A 23390-nucleotide genomic window follows, 5' to 3' on the forward strand; every position below is an offset into this window, starting at 1 on the left:
GCGCGCTCAGTCTAGTCGACGGATAGAAACGCGGAGCTGGGGACGGCCTCACCCACAGAAATGTAATCAACGTATGTGATTTTTTTTAACACCAGCAGCTGTAGGCATGAAAGAACTAAGCACACGCAATCACGACCAGCGCGGCGAGACCGACCACGAACCGCGCGCACGACCATGTGAGCTCCAACCAGCGCCGACAAATAACGATGATGATGAGTGTACGCCAATGCGATGGCAGAAGTGAATGCCAATCTCGAAGGCCTTGCTTTCGCGGGCAATTACGTCATAGACGCCATGTTTGTGCAATACAAATCTCAAAGGCTATGCTTTTGTCAATAGTAAATGCCAATCTCGAAGGCCTTGCTTTCGCGAGCAACTACGTCATAGACGCCATCTTCGCAATACGAATCTCGAAGGCGATGCTTTTGTTTGCATCAATCGAAAGATCCTGTTGTTTGCGCCTCTAATGCGGCTAATGTTACGGTCAAACCAGGAAAAAACTGCGTGAAAATGCACCATGGCTGCTCTCTTCGGTAGTCACTCGGTCGGCTCCGAGCGCACTTTGCGACGTATCATACGGGAACGGTCCGACAGTTACGACGTAACAGCGGGGTTCCCAATACATTGTATCCTATGGGAGCTATGCCGGGACCGGCGGAAAACGACGTAACAGCCGGGAAAACGCAGCAGTGAGGAACGTAACAGCGGGGTTCTACTGTACATACTTAGATTTAGGTGCAGCTTAAAGAATTTTAGGAGGTCGAAATTACATACTTAGATTTAGGTGCAGCTCAAAGAATTCCAGGAGGCCAAAATTAATCTGCAGTGCCCCATTATGGCATGCCTTATAATGATATCGTGGTTCTGGCATGCAACACCACAATTTAATTTTTTCAACTTTTGGTCAACACTTACATAGTCTTCCGATCCCCATTTATTATATATTTTATTGTGAGGTAATGTTCAGTGGAACAACAGTGAATGGCCACATGCGTATGTAAAAAACTTTCTACTGATCATTATGCTGATACTATATACACTTGACAAGTTTCGACACATATCATAGGTGTGCATACCACAGCTCTCCTTTTTAGATGTGTGTCTGCTGGATAAACAAAAAAAATTAAGCAGGAACCATAAAAGGATGATCATTAAGGTCAAGTGACAGCTTTGCAGGAGATCTACCGAGATGTACTGCTGGGGATACTTATAGGTTAGCTCAATAGGTTAATGCTATGAGGCGTGTGGGTACTGCGATGTTCAATTGCCTCCAGAAGTGGCCTGTGTTACAAGCAACGCTAAGGCCCTTGTAAGGACACACATTGGGCATTGGCTTCAGGATGAGCCCACCAAGTCATCCTCTTTGATCACGCTATGAAATCAGCCCAGCCTACTTGGCCAGAGAATCATACACTCAAAGTGGGGGGAAGAGCCAAAGATGTGCTTTCATATGAAAGTTTTTACTGAGTTTGATCACAGATACACTCAAACCTCATTATAACAAAGACACATCTGCCACAAAAATAACTTCGTTATATCCAAAAATTCGTTATGCAGTCGAGCCCGACTATATCGAACCCGTTTATATCAAATTATCCCGTATATCGAACAATTTCTAAACACGGTAAATTTACATTGAGAATATATAGCAAAAGCTACTGTTACATCGAACGAAAATAGCAACGACAACCGATATATCAAACTCCATGTGCCTCAAAAGTGCCCCAGCAAGTTGGCTTTCCCTCGCCGGGCGGGGAAAACTGCCGGCGCCACCCTAGAAAAAGTGGTTTAGATCCGGTTGTGCACGGGCGAACACCCCCCTGCAAGAAATGATCCTGCCCCGCTCGCAGCGCTTACAGCCAATCAGAGGCCGTCGTGCTTTCTCCGAGGCGTGGAGGCGGTAGAAGTGAGCGCCATTTTTTCTTTCTTTATGCTTGTGTGCCTGCTGCTGCCTATTTTCCTCGAGTTGAGTGACACTTACCTACCCATCTCCTTCTTTTTTTCCCCACTCCCCTTTCCCCAAGACGCTGCGCCGTGCTCCCTCAAGGGCTGTAGAAATTAGCGTCTTCCCCCCCCCGAACCACAAACAACAACAACATTCAGCGTGGTCCGTGCTGGTGGTGTTGCCTGTTGGTGCTCTGTGAACTTTATTGGCGCGCTGTCGTCATGGCTTGTGCAAAGAGGCAGAATTTGCCGTTCGCCGCGAAACTCGAAATCATAAATCGGGTCGAGAGCGGTGAAAAGAAGTCCGACGTCGCCGCCGCGTACAAAATTCCAAGGAGCACCTTGAGTACTATCCTGAAGAACAAGGCAGACATCAGGGCCAAGTCGGACAAAAGGCCAGGTGCCCGTGGCGCCCGACGTGTGCGCACTGCTGTGTATGAAGATGTTGAAGCGGCCGTTTACAAATGGTTTGTGGACGTTCGGTCGCAAAACATCCTGGTGTCTGGCCCTATGATCGAGCAGAAAGCCAAGGACCTTGCTTTCCTGCTTGGCAGGAACGATTTCCAAGGCGGTTCAGGCTGGCTCCAACGGTTCAAAGAACAGCACGACATCGTTGGCAAAGCTGTTACAGGTGAAAGCAGAGCGGCGGACCTGGACAGCGTAGACAAATGGCTCGAGGAAAACTGGCGAGATATCGCAGCAAGATATCAAGCCCAAGATATCTTCAATGCGGATGAAACTGCTCTATTTTGGCAAATGTTGCCAAACAAGACACTTGCGTGTCGTGGCGACAAGACTTGCGGCGGCAAGGCAAACAAAGCTCGTGTGTCCGTGCTGTTGGCAGCTAATTTAGACGGATCGGAAAAGCTTCGACCTCTGGTTATCGGAAAAGCACGGCACCGCGGTGTTTTCGAAATGCGCTGTCGCTTCCAGTTACCTACCGAGCAAACTCAAAAGCGTGGATGACCGGGGAGCTTTTCGGCAGGTGGCTATCGTCGTGGAATGATGATTTGGTAGGCGAAAATCGCAAGGTGTGCCTGCTCGTGGACAATTGTTCATCGCACCACTGCAGTACGACCTTCAGCAACATCGAGCTGCGTTTTTTGCCCCCAAACACTACGTCTGTACTGCAACCACTGGATCAAGGCGTTATACGCGCACTGAAAGCCGGCTATCGGAAGCGCCTGGTGGAGAGGCTGCTGCAGAACCTTCATGTCGGCAGGGAGCTTAAGATCGACTTGCTCGGAGCTCTTTCTATGTTGAGTAGATCGTGGGCAGATGTCACGAAGGAGACGATCCAGAACTGCTTTAGGCATGCCGGCTTCCGCATGCCTGGTGATAACACCCCAAATTCCGATGACAGCACTGAAGACATCGCAGGTGTGTTTCCGCCGAAGTTTGGAGCGAGCTGGCAGAGTTCCCGGGAGCTATCGACGGATCGACATTCGACGAGTTCGTCAGTGCGGACGATGATGTCGCCATCATGGGTGAGCTACAAGATGAGGACTACGTTGCAGACGTCGTGCCGACCACGAGCCAAAGCGACAGCAATAAGGAAATTGACGATGGCCCATTGCCTACATCCTCCGAAGTGATTAGTGCACTTGCGTTGGTCCGGCGCTATTGCGTGAATGTGGAAGGTTGCGGCCTCAGCTGCTCCGACTCGTTGGACAACGTGGAGGCGTGCGTGCTGTTGAGGGCAGTGAAGTCGTTGACACAGAAGAAAATCCAGGACTATTTTGTTCCAAAGTAGGGCACGCAAGTAAGCCACCATATTAATAAAGTACTTTTCTTATTGTTATGTGCCTTTGTGTCAAAATCCTATAGCGGGCCTATATCGAATTATGCCATATATCGAACTAATAAACGTTTTTTGGCGAGTTCGATATACCCGGGTACGACTGTAAACGTTTATTTGTAACACTGTAGCTATGACAAGACTATTCTTCATTTACTTCGTCATAACCGACAATTCGTTATATCTATGTTCGTTATATCGAGGTTTGAGTGTATTACATCGACTTACACCTACTGGTGCATACCTGATGTAAGCTTGCTAGTGCCACCCTTGGCTGCAGCACTGCCAGCAGCGGCCAGTACAGCGTCTTCTCGGCCCTTGCTACGACGTCGGATGGGGCTCAGTGCAGGGCCACCCGAGATGCCCAGTCCACCCCGAGATGGTGATGCTTGTTCTTCCAGGGTGTGTGCAAACACATTAAGCAACCTAAGTGCATAGATAAAGTGCCTTTGTAAGCAAAAAGGGCATCAGTATGTACAAACTGAAATATTGCAGAAATTCCTTACACTTAAGAACACACAACTGTTGAATCGGTACATCAGAGCTGATGCCCGTCCCAACGCATCAGCCACTGAACTTTCCATGACATCAATAACTCAAAACACAACCAAGAGACAAAAGATAAAGCTTAAATTACACACTAGACTTCCATTAATTCAATGTCAACTGAAGATCCCGGCTGAAGCCCATACAATTTCTACGGTATCAAACTTTTGCAATTTCAATCCTTTGCCATATAACTGTACCCTGGCTGGTCATGATACATGTGCCTGAACCCAATGGTGACCACAGTAATGGTCCAAATAGCAGCAGCTCCACACCTTGCAGCCCTTAGGGTACAGTGAATGCGTTGAACAATACCACCTCTTGTTGAAATCATCTATTTTCGAAGTGCCCTAGATACGCAAAAATATTAGCTAATACTAATGAGTTATTAAAACATTTATCCAATTCACCATTCATCCCGAAGGTCGCGGGATCGAATCCCAGCCACCGCGGCTGCATTTGCGATGGAGGTGAAAATGCTTGAGGCCCGTGTACTTAGATTTAGGTGCACGTTAAAGAACCCCAGGTGGTCGAAATTTCCAAAGCCCTCCACTACGGTGTCCCTCATAATCATATCATGGTTTTAGGATGTTAAACCCTAGATATTATTATTAATTCACCATTCATGTAATTTTTTTCTTTTGTATATAAGCAAAAATAGACTGGTGTGTTCCTTTTATAACATCTGTGAAAACCCGGTGTTGCGTATGTGCCATATCTAAAAACATCTGGCACTGAAAAGGTCAAGTTGTTTACTCGAAGCAAGCACCTCTCTGGTTTCCTTTCACAATTAGAAAGAAGACTTTGTGCGGAGCAAAACTTGTTTTACAAGCACAATTTTTCGCAACTTTTATACAACACTGGAACCTGCGAGGTGTATGCATAAATAGATAGAATACATATTCATTCTTTCAAGTCAGAACATTATTACAGTCAAGCACAAATATATCAGATCCAAAAGGGATCACAATAGTTTGATGCTTTGGAAATCTGATATAAGAGATACGTTTGACTTCAGTGAATTCGACCCTCAAGGGACCAACAAAATTATTCAAATTGCCTGACAGGTCAATTAGGCATGAGAAAGAAAACAACAAAATACACGGTTGACTCATTTGGCAGTATTTGGGCTGAATTGAACATTCACTCATGTTTTAGGGCCCAAAGTTGAAACTAAACGTCAAAATGACGTCTGAGTGCCTAAAATATGCAGAAACCGGAAGCGTTCCCGATTCTTTTAGCAAGAAAAACTGCATATCTGTGGTTCTGGCAGCAAGAAAAAAATGAAAGCAGTGAATTTTATCTTCACATACTAAAACTCCATTTACTTAATGTCTGTCAACATCATTCTCAGGCAGCACTTTATTGCTATAAGAACAAAATGTAATGTCCTCTTTAAGGTCAATAGCACTTTTAAATGTCCTGCATTTATTAGACAGCTCCACAGCAAGCGCAAACACGATCGTGGTGCACGCCAGACTGAACACTTCACTGGTCCATCCTGAGACGCGCGAGTCTCCAGAACGCAGAGAATACGTGACATGACTCATTGTTGCTATCTAAACAAGTAAAATATTTTATCATTTCAACGTACACTCGTAATCAGACTGAAAATGGTCTGATTATGAGCTTTCTGAATCCTAGATGGTTTGCATTGTCCTTGCTAGGCAAATTCATGATGCACATCAGCTACGAGACACAAAGGCTGGCGGGAGGCATGAATGGTCACAGCTCTGAAATTTTGTTAGGGTATTACAACTACAGTATTGCTGATGTACCTGCCTTATGCGTGCACAATCTTACAACGTTGTGCAACGATGGACGTGTCTTTAATTCTGTTGCGCAAAAGTACACAGGCTTTAAAAGGGCATTTTTATTGCAAATCCACTATCCAACCACAGACTATGAATACAAAGAGGGAAAGAAAGCATTGGCTGTAGCAATACAACGGTGCAGTTGTTGCACTGATCAGACAACAAAAATCTGCCACGTTCAATCTGGCACCTTTGTATGATTGCTGTACCAATGCGGCGGGTGTCGAACTAGATGAAACATCAAACCATGTGTCTCCTGCTTTACTAAAGCAAATCTGTGATTATGTATGCAAACAAAGTGCTCGATGCGCAAGCCAATGAGAGACGCAAGCTCGTTGATCTTTTTTTTCTAAACCATAGCATGAAAAAATTTAATGGCTTGTTCGACAGCTTCTCTCAAAATAGCGCCATTTCGTCGGCATAATCTGTCCACTGAATGCGATACCATCAGTAAAGAATGTGCAGGTGCGCACGGTGTGTGCTCGATATAACAAAAGTGGAGGTGAACATTTCTGGTATACTACACATGTACAGTGTTATACTTTCACATGGGATTTCCAAGGTGATGTTACAATTGTTTGACATATGTAGACAATAATTTGATATGCCCGGGCTCAATATATACCTATGCTCAAGTGTATTCACATTTTTTCTGAACAAAAAATAACAAAAATGAAAAACAGATCAGGTGCAAGTTACCGCTCATGGCACAGAAGAAATGAGTAAATACATATGCTAGGCTTCCGATTATTCAAACTTGAGGGGACCTCAGTTTGTTTGAATTATCAGAAGATTAAGTCCAGAAGTCCTCATAAATATGGCTTGGAGCAACACACCCACTTGTGTTTTAATGAAACACTCATTTATATATACCTGCTCACCTGGGCACCTTGAAATTTGGAAGGTTCATAGAGTGGCGGAGGGGGTGACGACACAACGAAAGAAAACTGGTTTACTGCGTTTTTACTGTTTCTCAGGGCTGCAACAACATCATACAGTGAAACCTCGGTGATACGAATCTCGCGGGACCACCAAAAATATTCGTATCATCCGAAATTCGTATCACCAGAAAGCATGGAAAATTAGCCTGCAACAAAAAAAAGCTGGCGTACATTTTCACTTATTGTTTTTCAGGGACGCAGCAACGTCAGAAGGAACCCTGAATGATTGTCAGTTAAGTTTTTAGATGTTGGTGATCATACCAGCACTTGTAAACATACGGCCTGTACGCGCGTATTTAATTAATGAACCAGGTGCGTTGTGACCCGCGACAGCAGTAGCCCCTTTCAAATTTTAATATGCGTTTTTGCATGACACCGGAGTACTGCAGCGAAAGTAACAAAAGCGCTTTGACGCGATGGATCAAGGCCACAAAATTACAGAACGACGGTCCTGTGTTATGGTTTTGTTATCGCGGAAGTGTTGGGGATGTTTCTTTTGGGAGATTTACAGCCGTGCCCGCCCAAGTGCGATCTCAACGGTCGCGCATGTTGACGTTGTGAGGCCTGACTCCTTCGGCAAGACCGTCCTCTCCTTCTTTCGGTCTTCGTCCACCTTTCATAGGATGTCTGAGGCACGAGGCAGGCACTTGTGAACACAGTACAACGACAGCAGCCCGCGTCGACGCGTTAAAAAAAAAGCATGGCACTAACGTCCTCTGTAATCTAAACGCGAAGGCACACGGAGGCACATAAGAGCCTCAAAGATTCGCGCACACAATCTCGGAGGCCTAGACGCGTCTTTCATGGTTTATTCTGACCGTAAGAAAAGTGTTTTTCTTACACCGTGATGCTGACGATTAGGCGGGGCGGCGCGCATGCCCATGCTAGCGTTCCCGCGCTCGCACGTGCTTGGCGCGTCTTCCGCGACAGCGCGGACAGCACCTCTTCGTACCTGGGCGGTGGTGTACGTTCGTATCAAACGTCACTGGGTGAAAATCGTTTCGCAACAACCGTATTCCATTACATTGCAGGCCAATGGGCTTTGGATGGGACCAACGAAAAATTCGTATCACCCCGAAATTCGTATGAGTTGTGATCGTACCACCGAGGTTTCACTGTAGACAGTTCTGAATGATTGCCAGCAAAGTTTTGTTAGACGTCAGTGATCATACTGGTGCTTGTTATTATACGGCGTTTGTAATTAAGGAACAAGATCTGACATGTCCCGTGACAGCTAATAGCCCCTTCCCAATCTTGTAATGCTTTTCCACATGACACCACTGCACAGTAGCAAAAGGGACTTAAAGGGGCAATGACACCTAATTTTCTATAATAATCTGTGTTATGTGGGTTAATCCTTGTGCGTTCACAAATAAGCTGGTAAAAATTTTAGTGCATTTGGACGAGCGCTTAATTTATAATTAAGCGCTTGGTGCGGCTGGTTTTGGTTTCGTCCTTTGGGTGGTCATCGCTTCCCGCATCCGCAAAGCTGATGGCTGTCTGGTTTCTAATCTCACAAAGGGCGATCGCTTGTTACTCTCTCATTTACTGCTCCCCGGGGTGTGATTACATCTGTTTTCATGCAGCACTAAATTACACAAACGATGCAGCCGTAGTAGCGTTTCCTGTTTTGGGGACTCAGAAAAACTAACTCCGTCTCGTTGGCAATAAGACAAGAATTACAGTGATGCTACCGAGGACTTCCGATTTGGAGCAATTTTTGGAGCAGCAAAATTTCCGTTTTGGAGCACTTTGGAGGAGCAAAATTTTTATCTTGGAGCACTTTGGAGCAGATAATTTTGCATCTGGGAGCACTTTGGAGCAGCGAATTTTATATCCTGGAGTGCAATACAGAAGCATATTGCATTAACATTCAAGCACTTGATTATTATTATGGGGCTCTTATGAAGGCTAGAAATATTTCGATTCATTGCAAATCTCACGGAAAAAATCATCTCAGGAGCATAGGCGTGCGCACAGGGGGGGGGGGCGAAATCTGCCCCGTACATTGACCTTTGCGATAGCAATTATATGGACACTCTCGGCGGATTTTTGCCGTCGCCGTTGCCGTAATTTTCCGTATAAAGTCCAAATTAATAACATCACGCGCATTCTAGCCGCGGGTAAAAGCTCGCGAGCGCTGGCGACGAACGCGGCTGAAGCGGAGATTAAACTAGCCGGCCGTCTGTCTCCGCCGCACGAACAGCGCATGAGATATCTTCCCGCGTGCGGGTCTGCCGTCGATTGCTCATCAAACAGAGAGGAAACGCCCCGCCCGTCTTTCGTAAGGAGCATGACGGGACGCCAGGGGAGCGGAAGGGGTGGGGGGAAGGGCGCAGTCGCTTGCGCGCGCGCTATCTCGAGGCATCAGGAGACGGCTCGTAAACTTGCTGTGCTCTCGACACATACTTCGCGTTTAGAAAACTCGGAGCAAGAAAACGCTTCGGTTCCTGGAGGGGCCATATTCCCTTAAACCAGCGTTTTGTTGAGTTACGCGAGATCAGATCCAAAAGAGTTAGCTGCTAGTCTTACTTCGTTTCACAATACAATTTTTTGGTATCGCATTCATTTCTTCGCTCTTAAGCGAAACTTAGTTTTTTTAACCGTTAGCTATTGACCCCCGAAAGCGAGGGGCGGACGTGTAACATGGCGTAGCCGCTTCACTGTGGGCCGTCAGCGACAAGCCCGCTAATGACAGCTGCGCATTTGCGGCTGCTCCGACCAGGAGATATGATTTTACTAATGAGATGACATTTTTAAAAAAGCAAACAAAAAATTCGAATTGGAACCCTAGCACGTGAGCTCGAAAGGGCAGGGCCTTTTAGGGGGTATTTACCGCAGAGTGATTACAAACTCAGACGTGCTGGCGGAAGGAATTATGAAAAAGCTGTTCTGGATGAAGATCCATGGATAAAGTATATCTGAGGAAACGTGTCAACGCGTTTCCACCGTTCGCGTGCTCTTCCATAAACGCGAAGCAAGGAAAATTCGATATTGTCCCATATATCTACTGCGAGCGATCGCAGATTTCATTCCACGATGTCCGGAAACAGAAGTGACAGACATTTTAGCGGCACTCATGTAGTTATTACTGAACATTGCTTTCCTTACGTGCCGTGCGACGCTTGAAACGAGCTATCAGCAGCGTTTCTGGAACAGACGACGTCCGCCGATGAATCGCCGTCGCACTTTCCCGCTACCGATAGGCCTAGACGTCACGAGCCTCTGCGGAGAGCGCGTTTTGCTGTCGAGCCGACTTGCAGAACAGAAGCTGCGTCGGCACCGTGCATGGCATCGTGGCTTACTCGGAACGCACGCGCGAGCGCTATTTATTCAGCGGAATAATTCTTGGTCCATGATTGCGACTTTATTGGCAGCCCCAAGATCGAGCTGCACATGTTCTGACGCGCCGGCGGTGCGATTGCCGGTGATAGACGCCCCCAATCCCGAGACTTTGGCGCAGTTTGGCGCAAATTTCGTCGATATTATCAGGATGGCGCAGTAAATACAATTTGGCGCACTTTGGCGCAGTTGGCGCAGGAGTGGAATCACTGGAATTATTATAGCTTTTTCACTCGTTTTGCTTTCCGAACAGGCGCACAACCATACAGTTTTCTTCCGTGCGCTCACTCACCCAGTTTGCTTATGATGTGGAAGTGCGCGCCGGTTGCACTGCTGCGAGTTGAGCGGCGATTCTTCCGATGTGTGTTTTTGTATGTCTGAGAGCTATGTTTAATACAATGCATAACTTTTATTTATAAAAAAATCATGTGTTTTTTGATGTTACGAATAAACCATGTGTATGTAACAACAAAAATGATTTTTTTGTCACTTTACGGTCACGCAAAAAAAAATTTTAGACAATTTTTTTCTGAAATAGAATCGTCTGAAGAATTTAATTCAGCAATAAAAAAATTACACATTTTTGGAGTGCATTTCGCAAAAAAATTCGACCCTCAAAGGGTTAACCCTTTCACTGTCGGGTGTTTCTGGCTGTGACGTACCCCCAGTGTCAGCCTGGTTTCGGGAATAACAGGGAAGCTTTAAATGCAGAGAAATGGCACATTGTGAAGCCAAGATGCCAGATAGGGATGGAAAGGGGATACAAAAACCTCGTTTGCTGCTGATAACCGCAAGTGAGGCCGTGGCGAGCGAGTGAAAGCAGCAATCGAGTCATGTTTCGGTGGAGAGGCAATGGCACGCATCTCTGAATTTGACACGCCGCAGTGAACACGTCAACAGAATACAAAAAAAAAAAGCGCCCCACAAACTTGCTGCAGGTGGCAGAACGTCCCTTGTACTCATAATTGCATGCGCACCGCATGGTCGCCCAACCTGAAAGAGTAGCGCGTGCGGAGCAACCATGCCCCACAGCAAAGATGGGTGGGCGCGGTCGCTCTGTGCCTTAGAAAGATTCAAGAGATGGAGCAACGAGTAGAATCATGCAAAATCACGCAATCTTTGTGCTTTGGCACAAATTTTTTTAACGCACAATGGCGAACGTACCAGTACGTCAGTGACATTGCAGGAGGGAAACGCAAAAACTTACCGGTACGTCAGTGACAGAGAAAGAGTTAAGAAGCGTTCCACACGTGAGAGACCTAGACCAGACAGACCGTCATGTTCGTCCTTTTAATCAACACAGGATTGTTAGTGCATCTTTTCCGGCACAGACAAGCAAAAACTATGAATAAACCGAATTAACGAAATGAAGCAGGTTGACTAAGCGGCTTTAAAATACATTGAAACATACTGGGCCAACAAAAATTTTGAAATTTGCTTAAATTAACCGAAAGTTTGAATTATCGGGATTCTCATGTATATATTTCATGTTACACCTAATTTATGCTTTGTGAAAAAAATCCACAAATATTTATGCAGTAACACAAGTACCTCATGGTGTGCTGAAAGAGCTTGTCCAAGAGAGGAACAAGGTGACGATCCCGCATAGACGCCCATGGCTCTTCGCCTTCTTGACTTGCCATGGCTTCAATGTCCTGAGGTCTGATGCACTTAAAGCATGCCCCTGTGTTACAAACAGACAGCAAAGGAAGTATCTAGCAAACGCTATGAGGGTGCCTTTGCTCCACAAATACTACAGATCATTTACTGAAGACAAGGAACTGTCATAATAGTACCAAAGAAATTATGCCCCTTTGAAGAAGTTACAATTTATGGTAATATACAGCTGACTAGAGCTTATGGCAAAATATCAGCCTTTACAGACTGATATTTAGGAGTAAGCTGTATTGCCCAATGATCTATAAAAAGTTGACATGCTCCGCCAACAGCACATGTACAAGCTTGACAAATGCTTGCAAATTTTTCTGATACATAGCTGTGAACTTCATTAGATGCGACAATTTTACTACAGGAAAATCCTATCAACTTGGATATAAGGGGACTAGAAAATGTCCAAGATATTCAAATGTTGAATTAACCCATTCAGGCACCACCTAGGAAGAGCTGTCTGTAAATGTATCAAACTTATACAACGTCATTTCAAGGCACTCAATATTATATTGCAACAAAAATCATGTCATAATATATTAATTTATGTATGTTATAGTAATGAATCCTAATTATATAGTAATTAAATATCTATTTATTCTGAAGTCATTCGTGTTTTGTTTCTGCACAAACAGAAGCAAATACCAGGCTAGAAATATGGTGCAAATTCATTTTCAGTTATGTCCATGTTGCAAAGAAAAATTATACTTTTGCCGTGGCTCGCGAGAAGCAGCACATCAAACGACTCGTCGAATGTGGTAGTGCTTTCAGCAAACTGATCATATGCAACAGTACACTGAAAAATGAAGTTAAATGAAGACAAATTTATTGCGCAGGAAGTTCAATTCATCCAAAGCTGAATGTATCTTGCCCTTTGTTAGCCACTAGTCAACACAACTAGAAGAAACATGTGGTGTACATAATTGTGCACATAGCACCTCAAAGGGTTAAGAAATGGAGGAAAAAAATCTTTATTTGACCGACATCTCTTAATATAACGAAGAAATGCATTACTGTCATTTCTATACAGCAGATTCTTAGTATAGAAATTGCTTAAATGAAACATTTGGCTCTGATTTGGTTGGTTTTGCATTTCGGTGCTGCAGCCCCAAACATCTTTTTCAGTAAACAAAACACCTGTTCAATGGAAGATACTTTCTTTGCCTTTCAGGTTCATGTTAGCAAAATTCTACTGCATTTCTACTTTGCACAAAATCTGTACGGTGTCAGAAATTTTCATTATCTTAAGCAAATAATAAATGGTTGCAGTAGCAAGGGCCTTGTGGCATTTTTCACAATGTGGCTGCAGCGGTATTGCAAAATGTACATCTTCACTTGAACAGTCATGTTTTTTACTACTATGCACATCTTCTAATTATAGTCAATTACAAGGTATAAAGTATAGCGTGAGCTTGATGCAGCACATGGGCTAGAAGGAAGCGCAGTTCATTCTATTTTACAATAGAATGAACTGCACTTCCTTCTAGCCCATATGCTGCATCAAACTCACGTTATACAACAATTTCAACAATGTTTGACATGTTCCACACTTTTTACTGTTGAATAAAACTGAAGTCACTATTTGCTGCAACCACTATTTTGCTGCAATCAACATCGCGACACAATGGAAGGACATGTTATTGCAATGACAGTTGCCATGGATGGTGAGCTGGGACCATGTGGTCTCACATACATGCAGTAAACACAGAATAACGCAAAATACAAAAAAAAGAAGAAAGCAAAATGTACGGCCACATAGTTCCTACCAATTTTTCCTTAATTTCCTGATTTTCAAGTGATGACCACAACTATGCATGTTCAACCATTTTGTTAGGGTTACTAGCACTGCTTAGCACATTTCTGGTGTTATATGCACATCCCACTCCAGGCCGGTCTGAAATAACAGGTGCTTGGCCCAATACACCATAAAATTTGCTTGTGTTTAGTCACGTTTATATAACTGCGGAGGAGGATACCAGATTCTACTGATTTAAATTGAGAGCACTTCTACTTGATAATGAAACAATGCATATTCTCAAGTCAACCCTCTTTCCTTAATTAGGAAATTGAATGGCATATATACTTGGTATATCTGTTTAATTTTGCAATTTGTCGGTTTATAACAATAATAACATCCATATGATTATGGTTATATACCAGGTGTCATGCGACACTATTTTGATTTAAACAAAAAAAGAGGAATTTTAAGGGCTCGTTTTTTTTTTTGCTAGATACAACGTTAATTAGAACTAACAGACATCGGACTAACAGCATTGGACGCGTTATTCGAAGGTCGCAGGTTCAGTCCCTGCCGCCGGAGTTATCTTTTCGTCCATTTGACTTTCTTCACATTTAAATCATAATTACTATACATAACATCCCCTATACTTTCCTTGGCTTTCTTGTCTGTTAGTTCAAATTTACCTTTTGATTTAAAGCAATTTATGAGGACGGTTATGCTGGAGATGTTAGGGAAAGAGGTTGAGTAAATGCCGATGGTTTTTTGCAGAAGGCACTCACCTGCCAGCAGGTGGCCTGCTGTGGTGAGTATGTGCTGGTGGACATGGATGTCCAATGTCAGTGGTGAGGCCACCAGCAGTGCCACAAGATGCACAAGCAGGCCTCCACTTTCTGATGTCCCTTCTTGAGGGCTCTCTGGTGTCACACTACTACATGTGAGCAAAGCACATATAATGCTGTCAGGCACAGTGCTACTTCAACATTGGATGCTTTCATCCATACACGGGTTGCCCCACACGACTTGAGCCAAGGCTTTAAAAATGAAAGGTGCATTGGAAGCGAATTGAACTGAACACATACTATTCGCACTAGCCTACAGTTACTCAGGCTATTTCTTATTTTCCCCTTAACTAAATCATTAATGATGTTTAATCACAACTTTTTAATTATTGGATGCAGACCCAAATATGATTGCAGAGTTGTAGAGCACCTTCAAAAACTACCTATTGAATTTTTTCCTGTATGATACGTCCCATGTGGTTTCTTTTTTCCACGTTGGCAAGAAAGTCCGCAAAATATGAAAAAAGCCATGCACTTGCTGCGCACTGCCATCATGCTGCTCTCAAGCATGCAATCAGTGAACAAGGTCTCCTGCAGTGTAACTGTGGCTTTGGGGAAGCGGCAGAGTATTTTGATGGTGGCCAGCATCTGGGCCTCCGGCTTTTGTTGGATGACGGTGCAAAAGTGTGCTGCTGGCCGGGCGCTGCCGATATGTAATGCGCCTACAAAATACTGCAGGCCACTTGGTTCACTGATTGCACGCTTGGGAGCAGCACGATAGCAATGCGCAAATGCTCTGTCACACAGCTTTTTTCATTTTGGGCGCTTTCATCGCAACGATGAAAAAAGGACTACATGAGACATATTGTACACGAAACAATTCAAATGGTGGTTTCTCAAGGTGTTCTACAGCTCTGCGATCATTATTTGGGTCTGCAGCCAATAATTAAAAAGTTGGGTAATTAAACACAATTAATGATTTATAGTTAGGGGGAAAATAAATATAGATTGAGTAACCATAGGCTAGTGAAAATAGTATGCATTCGATTAAATTTGCTTCTGATGCACCCTTCAATTTTAAAGCCTTGGCTAAAGTTATGTGAGACACCCTTTATACAGCTTGCACGGCAGCTTTATGCTAGCTAAAGCAACCCAGCGCATTATAATGATACACAAAACCTAATGTCATTAGTGTGCTGTTCTGGCACTTCATTTCATTCTGCTCCACTACTATAGTTCTCCTTCTCTTTTAGTCTCTATACTTTAATGGTGATTTACCTTTCAGTAAGGTGTCATGAATATCTGCCACAGCCATATATTAATGCATCTCCTTCCACTAGAAATACATATTTATCGAGGAAAGTTTAGCATATGCGACTACCACAAAGGTCAAAAAAGAACATCGAGCACATTTTAACAAAATGCTTGTAGTTTAAGTCTATCGCTACGATGTCATTAGTACAAGGTTTATAATTCGAAAATGTGCATAAATGTCTTGTGTTCACTAATTAATTAGAAGAAATTTTAAATAAGTGGATACTTCTATGGGTGAAATAATGTACTAATTTGAAAAGTGCTGCTGACCTAGAGCTGACACTAGCTTGTGACCGAAGTGTCAGAGGTGAGGAGACAGGAATGGCCGAACCCAGTATGCTGCTCCAAGCAAATGAATACACAGTGACAGGATACTCTAGCACCAAGTTAGCCAGGGCTTGACAGCAACCATGCTGTAAAATGTGATTCACAAAGGAGAAAACATAAAGCATAGTGTACGGAGAAGAGAGATCAATCCAAGAATGAAAATTCATAATGATGGCTAGTAGAACTTAATACACTCTTGACACTGGCCACACTCGTCCATGGTGGGCCATTTGTGTCTTGGCTTTCATTTTATTGCCATTTTTCATTGTATTGCAATGTGATGAAGCCACCTTTGAGTTATCTTTTTTTTACGTGATTAGTGAAATAAAGGAACCCCACTGCATTGAAAGAATGGCCCCGTTTTATTCAGCAAAAAAAAAAAAAAGCTCTACAAATTGAGCGAAAAAAAATTTTCGGTAATTTCGACACATTTTCCTTCTTTTCTTACGGCAGCGAAAGGGCTAACATTTCCATGATGTCCCAAGGGCTGGCTAATGTTTGCATTGCAGGTGTGAATTCCATCACCTTTTAAGGTAAATTTATAATAATTTTGAAAGCAAAGACGCCCAGCAAAATATTCACTGTCAAAGTCATACACTTTTAGCCAACAGTTATCAAAGCAATGTCTTTGAGCAGTGTAGAGAGAACGATCCATATTTATGTTGAACAGTAACGCCCTGTGATGTAAATCACACCACGATTCTGAATACACAAGTACATATGACCTTCACAAGTGACAAAGGCTGGCATTCCACTTCCAAAGTAAAAGAACATGACAGCTGGTCAGTGCAGATCAGCTATGCTGCAGAAGCAGTGAAGGCACGGCCACAACTGGTCAAGACAGGCCACAATTTAAAGAGCAATTTTTGTTAAAGTATGATCATCTTCCAACATAAATGAGGGCTCCGATATGCAAAAAGGAGAAAGGTTTGAAGGAGTATAGACACAAACTTTTTGCTTCAGATTTTCGGGCTTTCAATGAATGTCCCTGACCTCAAGATTCTAGAAAAAATACCGGCAGGCCTCAGAGTGGTGACCGTAAAGAGGGCAGCAAAATTAACATGGGCACAAAAAGCAATCAGACACTGCCTTCTGGTTGCTTTTCGTCCCTGTGTTAATTTTTGACACTGTTCACGGTCACTATGATTCACCAACTAGCCCAATCAGTCACCTTACTGAGAGTGCCCAACATGATTTACCACAACAGCTTTTCCACGACCAGCTTTAGTTTCATTTCCCAGGTCAACGTTACAAGCAAGCACAGCATCATTTTTTTTTGGCACTTTGGCTAGCTTGGTTTGCAATGCTGCTACTTGTTGCATGGCTCAAGTAGCAGCATAACAGATGACTGAGTGGCTGGAGCCCTTGAAGGTTTCTAGTAGCGTAATTATGTACGGATATGAGTAGTTTATCAATGCGCACAAACATTAGTGTACAGCCTCTAGTAGTGTATTTCACAGAAAAACTTTTCTGCTTGCTGGAAAGAAAATGTGGCCCCCGGAACCCAGAATTGAAATTTCTGTGTGCCAGACTAACTTGCATAAAATCACATGTGAGAACACCTGTCTGCTCCACATGAAATGATAGAAACAGGCATTTATAGGAACAATAAAGTATACGTAAAACAATTATTCACCCATAATTTGTGCTTATACAACAAAAGGGTGGGACCTGAAAGCGCAGGAACAGATAGGCATTTGCCTATCTGTTCCTTTTCTCTAGTCATTACCTCAAAAATTCTTATGCTGTGGTCAAACATAATGCTATGGCCTGAAAAAAAAAAAAGTGCTTTAATTTTTACTTGATGTAAGTACTTACCAACAGGTATTTGTTGGATGAAGTAACAAGCCTTTTCCATAAAAGGCTTATAATACGTGAGAGGGCGGCTTCAGTGTAGACAGACAAGCCTCGGGGAGGCTTGCACGAGAAAGGAGCTACAAGGCCATGGACCTGAAAGGACAGGAAATTGAAAACGAAATCTCTGTTATCTCTGAATTATCGTGGTGACAATAATATACCGGCTTATTCTAATTTCTCATATTAACGAACCTAATGAACTTATTGTCAAGCGGTGCATTCCCATGTAAAAAAAAATTCAGTGTCACCACTGTATATGTAAAAATAAAAAGAGAAGATCGAAAACTTATCAGTCTGTCTACATTTTCAGAAAAATTGCAGAAAAAATAATTTGTGCGCCCTAAAAAGCTAAATCAAGGAAAAGAAAATCCTTTCCCTTCACCAGTTTGATATCAGACTGAACTCTTTGATAACAGCAGCCATTTCAAGCTCTCTTGATGCCATTAGGAAATTGACAGATTCTAGTTTAATAACAGCAGGGGTGTATACTTTTTTTTATTGCGTTAGTTTGCCCTGTGGCATTAATAAACATTACACAAAATGGTGCAGTTGTGTTTCCCCCATGAAATCCAGGAGGGACCTGTGGTTTGGACCGTATATCCATCGCTGCAAGTCCGGTGGCCTGGTGTGCTGAAGTCCCGCACGCCGCAGGTGGCGTCGACGAGCCGCTTGTAGCCCAGGGCATGTCCATAAGAGGTGGTTCAGGCCTGCTTCCCGCACTGGCGCAGGACAAAATGGGCAGCTTGAAGTTGTGTCGGTGTAGCCCCACTTAGCGCAGATTGAAGGTGTCACAGCCGCACTCACGCGAACTCTTCGGAGCGATACCTCCTCTTGACGAGTAAGTCCACTCGGGAGGTCATGACCACACGGAGGTATGAGAGCTCGCGTGGTGCGCCGAAGATTTTCTTTGTGAATGTCCACAGTGTCAGATGGTGGCAGCCGGAGCAGAGGTAAGGGGTACATGATGGTTACGGGATGGCACGCGGCATCTGGCGCAGCATGAGCCAGAACACTAGACCGGCGAATCCAACATACTCGAACAGAGCACGGATAAGCTGCAGCACAACGGTGAAATTGCACTGCTACACCCACAGAAAGGTCTACGCGACAGAGTGCGCGCACCACTTGCGTCGAGTCCGTGTAAAGGATCACACTTGATGGGTGTTGCATTTTGACGAGCGGTTGAAATGCGGCAAGACCATCGCAGAAGGCAACTAACTCGGCTAGTACGGATGTAATGGCGGTGTCTAATGCATAAGAGCAGGTCTGGTTGGCATGTGGGTGAGATGGGCACACTAACGAAGTGTGCAGTATAGAAGATGTCAACCCGGCGTGTTTATTAACATTGCAAATACATTTGACTCTAAATCATAATGACTTTATGTGAAAACTAGATCAATACAGAATTACCGTGACCCCTCTAGCGTTTATCAACAGCTATTAGAAAGATGGAAAGAACGCAAATCATCCATGTCCTGGACCATTACCTTTTCTTTTGTTTGTTGCCTATCTGCCTACACAGCTAGTGCCTACTATCTTCCCACACATCTAGTGAATACTACTGCAATCCTTAAGCAGATGAGACTAATCTATTATTATCAGACAGCAAAAAAAACCCCTTAATTAGTCCAGTTAACGGCACACTCCTAAATCTACACTGTTGGTGTACATGTAACACTGGCACTCTTAATCCTATGATAACACTCTTCCTTCTTTTTCATTCTAAAGGATGGCAAAACATATAGTATAATGACAATGTACGACAGCTGTTACTTAAAGCATGCCAACCATAAATTTTTGGGAGCAATAGGTTTGTGCTCTCACTTTAATGCACTCCTTGTTCAAGATGCACAGTACAGATTCTTTACAAACATCTGCACTTTTTTTTTCAACATAATCACTAATTAATTTTTATTATGTGTTTGTTCATTCACACAAACTATGGCATTCTTACATTTATGAGGCTGCACATAAAGAGCTTACCTTACATCTGTGATAACTACCCAGAAAAGACCTCTCCGTCTAATAATGCCTAATACAGTAGAACCCCGCTGATACGTTTTTGAAGGGACCGTAGGAAATAAACGTAAGAGACGGGAAACGTAAGAGACGAAAAACAGGAAAAACGGCAAAATATTTAGTGGTATGAATTTTATTTCAATTCTTACGAGCAGCACGAAAATTGGCGCGCTCAGCCGCGATCTAGTCGATGGATAGAAACGCGGAGCTTAGGACGGCCTCATCCACAGAAATGTAATCAAAGTATGTGACTTTTTTAACACCAACAGCTGTAGGCATGAAAGAACTAAGCACACGCAATCACGACCGGCGCGGCGAGTCCGACCGCGAACCGCACGCACGACCATGCGAGCATGCGAGCTCCAACCAGCTCGAACTCCTCCCGTTCTCCGACAAATAACGATGATGATGAGTCTACGCCAACGCGATGGCAGAAGTGAATGCCAATCCCGAAGGCCTTGCTTTCGCAAGCAGTTACATCATACACGCCATGTTTGTGAAATACAAATCTCAAAGGCAATGCTTTTGTCAATAGTAAATGCCAATCTCGAAGGCCTTGCTTTCGCGAGCAGTTACGTCATAGACGCCATCTTTGCAATTTGAATCTCGAAGGCCATGCTTTTGTTTGCATCACTTGAAAGATTCTGTTGCTTGCGACTCTCATGCGGCTAATATTACGGTCAAACGAGGCCAAGCTGCGTGAAAATGCACCATGGCCGCTCTCTTTGGTAGTCACTCGGTCGGCTCCGAACGCACTTCGCGATGTATCATACGGGAACGTCCGACAGTTACGACGTAACAGCGGGGTTCCCAATACATTGTATCCTATGGGAGCTATGCCGGGACCGGAGGAAAACGACGTAACAGCCGGGAAAACGCAGCAGTGAGGAACGTAACAGCGGGGTTCTACTGTAATAATAAAGGGACCATGAAACAGTTTGGCGATTTTGTACAAACCATTCATTTGGTAGAGCAAGTCCTTAAGATCATTACAAAAAGTGTGTATTTTATTATAGAGTTTTAAATACGCACATCACTACAGATGACAGCGGTGGTGCCATATCACGTTTTCAGTTGCCCCTGCCACTGGGATGTTGCAAGGGTGAGCAACGCTGCTCCAGGGACTGATCTTATTGGGTGCCTCAGTGACATCCCAGGTAATTTTTCAAACTTCATTGTGAACAAATGTCGTTCTTAATAGTTGGAACACTTAATAATTTGTAGCATTAAAAAAAATTAGATGAGGAAAAGAATACACAATCACAATTTACTACAACAGTTGGCAACTTTTGGCAGACAATAACCGTACGTTGGCGTCGAACTGTGCAACCACTGTTGATCTCAAGATTTCGTTTCGCTAATACCATGAATCGTCCTTGCTGCATTGAGGCCTGTATACCTACGGATCGACAACATGCCAAGCTACAACATTGTGTGCCTGTGCAAGGCAAGTGGCAAGAGCAATGGCTGCAGTGCATTGGTACAGTAAGCATTGGACTCTCAGTATCTGATCAACACCAGGATACCCACATTTGCCGCCATCAATTCACACTGGAAAACTGCCACAGCAACTCCCATATTTATGCTTACCGGAAACCGCTGTTGGAGGGCTTTAGTTCATCCACATATTCTTAGCATTTTCAGACTGTTGGGTTATTGGTACATGAAGCATGAGCGGCGAGCGGCCAGGTTTTTTTGCGCTACCTAGTGGCATAATGCTCAGCCATAAAAGCACAGAGTGTGACCTCCACAATCCCTCACGTGCCAGTGAATGCTAGCAGGACGCGGAGCTTAGCCTCAACCACTTATGAGTGGAGATGGCCGATTAGTGAAATAGTTCAGGCAGAAAAGTAATAATATTAATAATTGTAATAACATCCGAAAACCACGATATGATAATGAGAGACAACGTAGTGGAGGGCTCCAAACATTTCAACCACCTGGGGTTCTTTAATGTGCATTTAAATCTAAGTACACGGGCTTCAAGCATTTTCGCCTCCATCGAAAATGGGGCCGCGGCGTCCGGAATTCGATCCCGCGACCTGCGGGTTAGTCTGAAAAGCACTGCTAAGAAGGAGAGTAACATTCAATCACCATCCCCTGTAGCTCTCTTGATACAAGGCACCTTGCTTAATTAAATTATGGTGCAAATGATTTGATAATGTTGTAGCCTAAGTGCTTACACAATTTTAGAAATGCTCTTTAAAGGAACCTTTTGTATTAGAGGCAATAATTTATTTAAACATTTGAGAAGAACAAATGTATAACCTAGTTATTTATAATACTGCTTCCATGATTTACAGAAAAATTAATGACAATGTCTTTTCATCAGTCACCTAATGCTAACAAGTGTACCTCATGTCACTGAGTGTTGCTGCCTAAAATAATAAATAATTACAATCGTCAGATTTTAGAATTCATAGGAGCTACAATTTGGACATTAGCGCTAGCTGTTGGGCCAGTTGGTGCATTATGAACTTGAAAAAGGGGTACCAGCGAAAACACTGAAAACACGTACACAAGAAGAAGGCGTTACACACGGACGAACGCTGGACTTTCAACTGTGCTTTATTGGAAATCGCATTGCCGCACAAGGCTTCTCACACATGCGCATTACCATCACTTCTCACGACACGTGACACTTCAACTTATTATTTACGCTAAGTAGGCACGCTCTTTCGACGTCAGAGACAAGGACGTATCGCTGACACAATTATCTTTATGATTCACAATGTGAAATGCTTCTAAAATCTCCCGCGAATATCTTGTCTTTCCCCTGCCCAAAATGGTCGTGCGATCGAACATCGGCTTACTGGATTTGCATTTCATGCAACTGCGGCAATGAACAGCCAGATTGCTTCCCAAGTCCCCGCTCAAGGATGTATTATGTTCTTGCAGCCGCTTATTTATACACCTTCCCATTTGCCCAATATAAACTTTGCCACATGCTAGTGGAATGCAGTAAATAACACCAGTCTTGCACTCAACAAAGGGTTTCATGTGCTTGACTTGACAGGCCTCTTTCCTTTTCCCCTCGATGTCTATTCTCGCACACAAGCCTGCCAATTTGCATGGTGCAGAAAAAACCACGCTGACCACGAGAGGTTGATGGCTGCGGGTTTCCCTTTCTCGGTCATTAGGTCTGTTGCGGAAGTTGGATTGAAAAAAGTGAAGGGGCTTAAAGTTAGGAAGCCTACCGAGAAAATTAAGGATTTTGAAGTGATACCTTACATACATAAGGTTTCTCACAACATAAAGAAAGTGGCTGGAAAGCAAGGAGTCAGCGTGGTTTTTTCTGCA

General features: G+C 43.7%; 1 protein-coding gene across 1 annotated transcript in view; it reads right to left on the minus strand.

Moving 5' to 3' along the window:
• Positions 1-23390, minus strand: part of LOC119379130 (huntingtin) — a 196346-nt gene that overhangs the window by 129602 nt on the left and 43354 nt on the right. The window contains exons 17-21 of the mRNA XM_037648317.2: positions 18033-18164; positions 16158-16300; positions 14574-14722; positions 11937-12069; positions 3987-4168 (exon numbers count right to left, since the gene is read on the minus strand). Of these exons, the coding sequence (XP_037504245.1) occupies positions 3987-4168; positions 11937-12069; positions 14574-14722; positions 16158-16300; positions 18033-18164 (739 nt within the window). The remainder of the gene's footprint in view (positions 1-3986; positions 4169-11936; positions 12070-14573; positions 14723-16157; positions 16301-18032; positions 18165-23390) is intronic.

Source organism: Rhipicephalus sanguineus, chromosome 1 (assembly GCF_013339695.2).
Source record: "Rhipicephalus sanguineus isolate Rsan-2018 chromosome 1, BIME_Rsan_1.4, whole genome shotgun sequence".
NCBI classification, from domain to species: domain Eukaryota; kingdom Metazoa; phylum Arthropoda; class Arachnida; order Ixodida; family Ixodidae; genus Rhipicephalus; species Rhipicephalus sanguineus.